We start from the raw sequence: 10000 nt of genomic DNA on the forward strand, positions 1-10000 counted from the left end.
AAAAGAAGTGAAGTTTTCTGGCCCGGCTCACCATGAGCGACTAGCAAAGGAAAAGTTAACCAAACGAAAAAAAAATGACGGTGCGCTGCAAACCTAAAAAAATCGCTAGATTAAATTATTTTCTGGAACCATTATATTCCTTTCACTTCGGCGAGACAAACAAAATCCTTTGAACTACTTTGAACTACAGTTGAGCAGTAGTCGTCACTCAGGTCAGGTCAAACCGGGTAGCTGCTTCAGTTAGCGATATGGCGAGTGAATGTGTCACTGTGTTCAGCGCCGAAGAGGTACAATCTCTATTTAGTAGAATTGAAGCCTTGGAGGATGCTGTTAAGTGCCTTAAGGAGGAGAATCGAGTTCTCCGCTCGAAGGCCCATACGGAAGGCAATATTAGCGATGAGCATGGATGGAATACGGTGAGAAATAAGATGCGGAAAAGTGGAAAAAATTCCTCACCAGCCCCACTGAAATGCAAAAACTCGTTTCAAGTGCTGGCAAATCTGCAGGAAGAAGGAACTAATGAAATCCAAGAGAAGAAGAAAAGGGCAGACGCTGGATCCCTGCCCACAGGTAAGATTTTGGTAGTAGGAGACAGTCAAGTGAGGTATTTAGACAGGGTTTTCTGCGACAAAGATAGGAAGCATAGGACGCAGGTGTGTTTCCCCGGCGCGGGCATAGGTGATGTTAGAGATAGGATTGAAGAGTGTCTAGTAGGGGAAGGAAAGGACCCAGTAGTTTGCTTAAGTGCCGGAGGAAATGATATAGGTAAGGTAGGGAGTGAGGAATTATTTACGCGGTACCGAGATGCGCTAGACAAGATCAGAAATAGGGGAGGTGTTCCTGTAGTATGTGGAATCCTTCCGAGGCGTAGAGTTGGAGGCATGTGGCATTCCAGGGCTATTGCAATGAATTGCAGGCTGGCAAAACATTGTAAGGCTAATGGATGGGCATTTGTCGACAACTGGGACCGCTTTTATGGTAAGAATCACCTATACACAAGGGACGGAGTGCACTTGTCTCCCAAAGGATTTCGGCTCCTTGCTGAATCCCTTGAGCGAGAAGTAGGCATCCTGCAGGGTTTTTTCGGGTGGATTACATGTGAGTCGGGAAAGTATCGGAATATAGTTTAGGAAATAGAAACAACTTAGAGGACTGTACAAAAAATCACCAAAGCAGGTGGAGGGAAGATAAACTTAAAGTTTACTATACAAATAGTAGGAGCATAATTAACAAAATTGATTTGCTGCGAGGTAAAGCATGCGTAGAAAATTTCGATATTATAGCCATTACTGAATCCTGGATCAACATGGCTGATAAACATTTCCTTCCGGAAATCGAAATAGAAGGATATAAGTTTTTTCATAAGGATAGGGTCGGCAGGAATGGGGGAGGTGTAGCACTTTTCGTTAAAAATACATTAAACTGTATTATCAACAATTCGATTAAGGAAGAGGACTGTACGGAATCTATTTGGGTAGAGATTATAGGCAAGAATAAGAAAGTTATTATTGGCGTCTTGTATAGACCTCCTAACCTTAGCATTGAGCAGACTGATTCCCTAATTCATGAAATTCACAGAGCGTCCCAGTACAAAAACGTTGTAATCATGGGAGATTTTAACTATAGAAACATTGACTGGGAAACTTTAATAGGAGATCATGAAGCGAAACAATTCCTAGATGTGGTGCAGGATAATTTCCTAAAACAAATGATTACCGATCCTACGAGGGGACAAAATACCCTGGACTTAATTCTAACAAATAATGAGCACCAAATTAGCAGCATAATAGTGGGCGATAGTCTAGGCTTTAGCGATCATCAAGAAATAAGATTTAATATTATTTGGGAAAAAATAAAAAGTACAAATAACGTTCAAGTACCAGACTTCAGGAAAGCAAACTTTGACAATATAAAAACCTATTTGAAATTGAATACGAAAAACAATCCGGACGTTTCAAACATTCTTGATTCTCGTTGCGGGGCTGATAATCAGAAGTGGGTCAAGGAGGATACGCGTACCTTGGGTCAGGTCTGGGTCAAAGAGAGAACTACGCATACCTTAAGTCAGGTCTGGGTCAAAGAGAGTGATGCGCGTGCCTTGGGTCAGGTCGATTCGGGGCGACGGCCCAAAAATCAGGTCAGTACTTTGGATGAGATGTACAGCAATCTGGCAGATCTAATTATTAATGCACAAAACACATTTATCCCCCTAAAGTCAATACGAAAAAATAGTAATACTCCCAAATGGATGACGGACAGATTGAAACATGAGATCGGAATTAAAAGAGGACTTTACGTAAAAATAAAAAACGGGGAATCACACCTTAGATCAAGATATAACGAAATGGCAAAGCTGGTTAAAAGGAATACACGTTCAGCGAAACGTAATTATGAAATCAAGGTTGCCAGTCAAGCAAAATCCAACCCAAAGGGTTTCTTTCACCTCTATAGAACAAAAAATAAAGAAAGAATAGGACCAATTAAAAACGATGAAAATGTCATGATAGAATCGGAAGAAAAAATGAGTGAGGAGTTTAACAATTATTTTCTATCGGTGTTTACTAATGAGAGGTTAGATAAAGTACCTGACTGCGATCCGATTTTCAGAGGGGATGAAGAAAATAACCTAACTAATATCAGCATTAGTAAAGAAGAAGTTATCAAGCAGATTGACAGACTTAAAGCTACAAAATCTCCGGGTCCGGACGAAATTTTTCCAAGAATGCTTAAAGAGTGTAAATTTGAAATCTGCGACCAGTAAACTGAAATATTCAATAAATCGGTAGACACTGGATCTGTTCCAACTGCTTGGAGGCAGGCAAACGTTGTTCCTGTTTTTAAAAAGGGAGATAGATCGACCATATGCAACTACAGGCCAATCAGTTTGACATCGGTTATAGGAAAAATGCTTGAATCAATAATAGTAAATAGACTCAGAGAACACATTGAAGGGCATAATTTAATTCGTGATTCACAGCATGGTTTCTCCAAAGGTAAGTCATGCGTGACTAATCTTCTATCCTTTTACACTAAGGTATATAAGGCGTCAGACAACAATGAAAATTACGATGTTATTTACCTTGACTTTAGCAAAGCGTTCGACAAAGTGCCACACCAGAGACTACTAAATAAAATCAAAGCCCATGGCATAGGAGGAAAAGTGTTAGAATGGATTAGAGCTTGGATTAGTAACAGAAAACAACGGGTCACCATAAATGGAATAAAATCTAGGTGGGGCAATGTTACTAGCGGGGTTCCCCAGGGCTCGGTTTTGGGTCCCTTATTGTTCATTATGTATATAAACGACTTAGACGATGGGTTAAATAGTGATGTTAGTAAGTTTGCGGACGACACTAAAATAGGACGCCTAATTAGGTCAGGAGAAGACGCCCAGATTCTGCAGGATGATCTTAATAAACTGTTAACATGGTCGGTGAAATGGCAAATGAACTTCAATATCTCTAAGTGTAGCGTGTTAAACGTAGGGCTACACAACCCCGAAAATAGATACAACTTAGATGACACGTTTTTAGAAAAATCTGAGTGCGAGAGGGACTTGGGAGTTTTGGTGAGTCCGGACCTTAAAACCAGGAAGCAGTGCATTAGCGCCAGAAATAAAGCAAACAGAGCATTAGGCTTCATTGCTAGGACGGTAACAAATAGAAGTGCAGAGGTAATTATTAAACTCTATCTAGCGATAGTTAGACCCATCCTTGACTATGCGGTACAGTTTTGGTCTCCGTCCTACAAAATGGACATAAATTCACTAGAATCAGTACAGAGAAGAATGACCAAAATGATACAAGGACTCGGAAATTTGCCTTACGAAGAGAGGCTTAGGCACCTAAACTTACACTCTCTGGAAAGACGCAGAGTGCGGGGTGATCTAATAGAAGTGTTCAAGTGGATCAAAGGCTATAACAAGGGGGATGCAAACAAGGTCATCATAATAAAACAACAGGGCAGGACTCGCAGTAATGGGTATAAATTGGACAAATTTAGATTTAAGAAGGAAATAGGCAAGAATTGGTTTACAAATAGGGTGGTCGATGAATGGAATAAACTTAGTAACCACGTAGTAAGCGCTGAAACTATCAGTTGTTTTAAAAAACGATTAGACAACTTTATGGATGGGGACGACAGGTGGTGATGGATACGGAGCTGCCTAGTGTAGGCCTTATGGTCTTTTGCAGTCTCCTTTATTTCTTATGTTCTTATGTTCTTAACTGTTCCCCCCGTACAGGATATTACATAAGTTTTATACACACGAAGGACCAAATGTCAGATGAATTCAGCGGTCTAGCGAGACGGGCGTCGAGTAGGGTCGTCTCCCTGCCGCCAATTTTCAAAACCCGCCAATACCCTCACCTCCATCAGCAGGTGCAGCCCAGATGGTCTGACACTCGATTCCCGGTTTGGTTATAAGATCTCTATCAGCTTCGGCTGGATCTCCACCCTTTTCACGGGAGGAGATTTGACAACCAGCGACTCCTCATCTACTTCCATCCAGGGAAAGATAAACTGTCCCATATTTATGCAACACCAATATTAACCCAACGTATCTTCCCAGAAAGATATATGGGACTCCTCGAGCACCAATGCCGGCTACTGTGGGACTGCGGGCTTCCAGTCAAGCAACAATTACACAGATAAATACATACATATTTTTGTGCCCTGATATTAAAAATAGATGGACGTCTACAGTGTTTATTACTTATATTTGGGTTTATCCATTTTATTTCTATCTATTTCTATGAATTTGTTTACCATCGATTTTCAATATCAAGTTATCCTTAATGTCAACAGCATGGGTCAGAGAAAGCCCAATTCTATTGCGGACAGAACAGAGGGAACCTCGTGATAAAAAGATATAAACACACGAATAAAAAAAAAAGAAACAATGATAAAGAATGCACAGACATTCGCAATGAATAAAAAAAAATCTCCAGACGACTTCCAGTCTCAGCCGTTCCATCTTCACCCAAATGCATATTGCACTTTCTTTTTTTACTTTTGAAATACCTACTTTTCCAATGGAATGGTTAGGTTAGGAGCTACCGGACAACGCAAACTTTGTATTAGATATTCGTGCTTGCGTGTTTCTGGACATTTAGCCCAGGCCCTTCAACCTGGAGTCCAAAAAAGTTGTGTTCGTTTCCAGGACAAAGTTTAAAACCGCAGACGAGACCGTTAAAGAGTCCTCTCGACTTTGGATCTGTGGTTCACTTGAACATCAGTTTGTTTCAAGAGTTGGGACCCACACTGTCTTCTACTACTTGGCTCAATTACTTGTTTTATCAGAATCATCGTTACTCGGTTTCTTTAACGCTCTGACACAAGTAAATCCTTACTTTAGAGTATTACCAGTAATCTCATAGTTGATGTCTAATTGGGATATTTGACCCCGTATGCTTAGATACTTATGTTGTATCACTTACTTTTGTCAAGTAACTGTAGGCGTAATCGGAAACGTGCTGGTCTCGCATTCGCTTAACTGTGGGTTCGAATCCCGCACTCTTCTTCGATTCCCAACATCTACTGCTACCTACTCCAAGTCCCCAAAGCGCATGATAGGGCAAAGTGACGACTTCGGCCGCAGCTACTCAGTGTCTCCCGGCGTAGGCTCCTCACCTTCTACAGAAAAGGCGCAATTTTTATCTATTCCCAATGCCACGAGAAATCTGGCAAATGTGACAACAAATACGGAAGACCCAACATATACACTAGTCACCCACTTCAAAAAAGTTCATTTTCAGAAATGTGTGAAATAACGTTCACGCGATTCAAATGTCAATTTACTACAGATGTAGCAGAAAGTGAATCACACACACCAGAAGGTGCTTGACAGTCACTGCAGGGAACCGGAAAAAGTGCGGAATTCTAACGTACAATTAAGTGGATACGAGTGACTCGCTTCCGATTAGCAAAAAAATGTTTCTAATGTTTACACAATATCTCGGCTTTATCATGGTGGACGATGTATCAGCATAATACTTGCATACTAAGGAATTAATATCAACGGAGTGGAGAAGACGTCGTTCACACCGAATTCTAACCTGCCACTGACGGAGAAATGCTAGTTAGGACAGGTCAGGTTTCTGTAAGTCTGTAAACTCGTTCATTTAATCTTATGCTTTAAAAATAAAGCTAATATACTTCGCAATACGATTAGCTGTGTTTTTCTCCAAATAATCAATATAGTACGTGTATATATATACTATACGTAATGATATACGAGTATACTGAAATGAAAATGGAAAATAACAGTAACGGAATGAATTATTAATCCTATTTTTCTGTTAAATCCTAGTATACAAATCTCTATTTCAATTTTCGTCGAGTCGACATGACGTCACGTCAGTAATATCCCTTTTTAGCTCCGCCTCCCCGTCCCCTTAATTTAGCCAGAAAAATATAGATAATATGAATTATCTATTGATTATTATATTTACTATGTTGTTGTATTGCCAGAGTATTAATAGTATACTTTTTTACTGTTTTGTTTAAACTGTCGTGTTCATAGAATGGCGATTTCAGTTTTCTGTAATTCTTCAAAATAATGGCCCCTTTGTAAAAATGACTGTCACCTCACTGTCACCTCATTGTCCTCCTGTTTCATAACTGATTCATAATTTGAATTTTATTGATTGGAATATAGGTACAATATCGGATTTACCAAAACGTAGATTTCCAAGTCATGAACACAATATGAATATTCCTAACTTCCCTCACCCATGCCATCTCCAACGTACTTTTTTTTTCAAGCAAACAAGTACGCAAGCTCAGGTGTACCATAAATATGTCAAGAATGACCAAAGTTGGGGAAAGAAAATTGAGGTCGTGGAATATATACCCTCACGATGCAAATAAAGATTGTCTCAAGTCGCGCCGCCCACAAACAATGTGCATTATAAACTTACCTTTCCTCGTCTGACGGTCTTCCCAAACGACGAGGTGACCACGGCTAAATACACAAAACAGATCACAGCCGCACTTGCAAACACAATCCTAAGTACACGAAACGGCCTCATGGTGGTGTAGGTACCGGGGCCAGTGATACGGGCAAACGCACAAAGCGACACACTCTCCCTATGACTGTCTGCAGATGACTGAGCGCGGTCTGATTCGGTACTCTGGGTTCGAGCTAGCACCGCCTTCCCTAACCACCCTTCATGACGCTTGCTGTCCTCGCCCGCACTTCTGCAAGTTTGCGTTGAAGATGGAGACGAGTTTAGGCGTTTTATGAACACAATATTGTGGAAAATGTGCAACGAATATGAGTAATACCACTCTCGAAGCAATGAAAAAGCTGCCCCTGTGGCAGCATAAGAGAGAAACTGGAGAGGTTATGATCCTACAAGGAAAAATTGGATGGTCGGCGCTACAGCAAGGCGATTTGAATGAAGCTATGACGACGTGACTTCAATGATACAGCAGCGGCTCTTGCTAAAGAAAAACAAGATGCATGTGGGAATATATTTTATCCCGCGCATGCAGAGTCACGACCGAAGACAACCCACTCGATGATTTTAAATATGAAAAATAATTCATACACTGAATATTTTGTATATTTTCTATGCAGTAGTTGTCTTAAGATAAATATTTTCTATGAAGATTGCTTGTACAACAGTGGTAATTTTAACCACATAGAATCATCATACTTCAATCAGGATTTATGACTGGAAATATATACTGTGTACACACACAATACGTACATACACACACACACATATATGTGTGTGTGATTCACCATGGTCTTGGATCACATGTTGGACTCGTGATCGACAGCTATTTCCCTCCTGGAAGAGAACTCAGAGTTCATGTATGACCGATTTATGGGTAATATTGTGACCTTACACGCGCACACACACCCAACTCCCCGCCTACGAGAGTTGGAGTAACGACTCGCAGCTCAGCTATACTGAAATAATTTCAGCCCTGGGCGGTATTCAAACCCGGAACGCCGTAGTGACGGCCGTGAACTCTAACCACTGCGCCAGCGAGACGTGTTTTGTGTGTGTGTGTGTGTGTGTGTGTGTGTGTGTGTGTGTGTGTGTGTGTGTGTGTGTGTGTGTGTGTGTGTGTGTGTGTGTGTGTATGTGTGGTATGTGTGTGTGTGTGTGTCTGTGTGTGTAGATACACTCATGTTGAAGTTATGCAGTTTTCGATTATAAATGCTATTGAAAATCATGGCGCGTTCAGTGTTACACATTTGCCATTTTTTTTTTCTTCTTTGTCTTATCCTTCGTTTGGTTTCGTGAGAAAATCTGCCGAATTTTTCACAGTACGGCACACTATTTTATACAAGAAAATGCACCTGTTTCTATCCTCATGGAATTTATTCAGAGCCCAAAGTGATGACAAGATTAATGAAAGGATATTTGATATACGGGGAGTTGATGGCGGCCAAAGGCACAACGTGGTAGAGCTCGGAAGTCATCTGCTGAGATATTCAGGAGTTGGTGGGGGGGAGGGATATCTTCGATGAAAATTGATTCTGAAATGGGAAGTCTTCTTTTATATTGGTTTACAGATAAAATTGTCATCATCAACTGGGGGACATCATACGCTGATTCACCCACACGCAGTCGCCAGTCCCCTTTACGGGCAAGCTCCCATGCAGTCTCCCTTTCCCTCCCACTGCAAACCCCTCTCGACAGATTCGATCAACTTGCCCTTCCAGCCATGGATTCCTCTGTGGGCGTCCTTCGTCTCTTCCATCGAGGGCGGTTTCTTGTGTTGTGGGCTAAATGTTTTTTTTTTGTCCTTGCTGTTTTGTGTGTTCCTGGGGCCGATGACCTACAATTGCTCCAGGAGACAATTAACAGGAAGGGCGTTTGGGCAGTTTCATTGTAGGCTTTTTTTCGGTTCGGATGTGCTTGTGCAATGGAAGAACACAACGGGTTAGTATGCTTGAGAGCTTTCACATAGACCTGTGTACCTATCATTTTCATGCGGTATCATCTGTTATTTTTGTCATCGTTCTATTTTGTACAGTATGCAATGTGTCTATGTTTATCTCATCAGACGTGAGGACGGAGCCTTTATGTTTGTGATCGCTGAAAACCAAGCAAAGGAAGTGTAGTCGAATGTTGTTCATAGGAAATGTGTGTAGAATGTGATCAAAACTTCCCTCTGTTGTTCAAACCTCGTCGTGTTTGTAACTGGTTTTGGCGTATTTATTTTCTTGTAGATTTTCACTCTCACATATTTGACGTGTGGGTATCTAAACTATGTACCTGTCATTGTTTGTACACACACACACACACACACACACACACACACACACACACACACACACACACACACACACACACACACACACACACACACACACACACACACACACACACATATATATATATATATATATATATATATATATATATATATATATGTATGAATGTATGTGTGTGTGTATGTGTATGTGTGTGTGTATGTGTGCGTGTGTGTGTGTGTGTGTGTGTGTGTGTGTGTGTGTGTGTGTGTGTGTGTGTGTGTGTGTGTGTGTGTGTGTGTGTGTGTGTGTGTGTGTGCGTCCATGAGTATACAGGAAAGGACCAACACTCATGGGGTCCTGTCTGAGGTGTTTGCATGTGTGTCGGGGGGAAGAGACGGGAGTCCCTTTCCGAGTTTATTCCTGACTGGTCTTGCTAGAAGCTTATGGCGAATCTGGTCAGGAATAAAGTAGAATTAAGGCACACACATACACACGCGCGAACGCGCTCGCCAAGTTATTTTCGAGGATACGAACAAAGCTGATCTCATCTTCGAAAGCTGTTCGTATGGCTTCTTTATATTCTGCCGTTATCGTGCAATTGGCAGCCGACCGACGAGATATTAAGCCAGTGTTTCCGAACCTGGAGGTGCTGACATCAGTTGTAGGGGCTTTTATTTGTAAGCGATGCATGCATACACTTTCCTTTATCCTTTTAGTGATAAGTTATTAGTTCAGGGGTGCTGAACAACTTAGACCTGATTACAAAGGGTGTCCTTAGAG

General features: G+C 41.2%; 1 protein-coding gene across 2 annotated transcripts in view; it reads right to left on the reverse strand.

The window, feature by feature from the left end:
- The window catches only part of LOC143026394 (polypeptide N-acetylgalactosaminyltransferase 14-like), a 295274-nt gene extending 288132 nt beyond the window's left edge, over positions 1-7142 (reverse strand). The window contains exon 1 of one of the 2 annotated variants that reach the window (XM_076186689.1): positions 6921-7142. In XM_076186689.1, coding sequence (XP_076042804.1) covers positions 6921-7031 — 111 coding nt within the window. In that variant the 5' untranslated portion in view covers positions 7032-7142. The remainder of the gene's footprint in view (positions 1-6920) is intronic. The other variant, XM_076186691.1, reaches the window with a different exon arrangement.
- Between the last annotated feature and the right edge of the window lie 2858 nt (positions 7143-10000).

Source organism: Oratosquilla oratoria, chromosome 6 (genome assembly GCF_046742065.1).
Source record: "Oratosquilla oratoria isolate Oo_2021 chromosome 6, ASM4674206v1, whole genome shotgun sequence".
Taxonomy (NCBI): Eukaryota; Metazoa; Arthropoda; class Malacostraca; order Stomatopoda; family Squillidae; genus Oratosquilla; species Oratosquilla oratoria.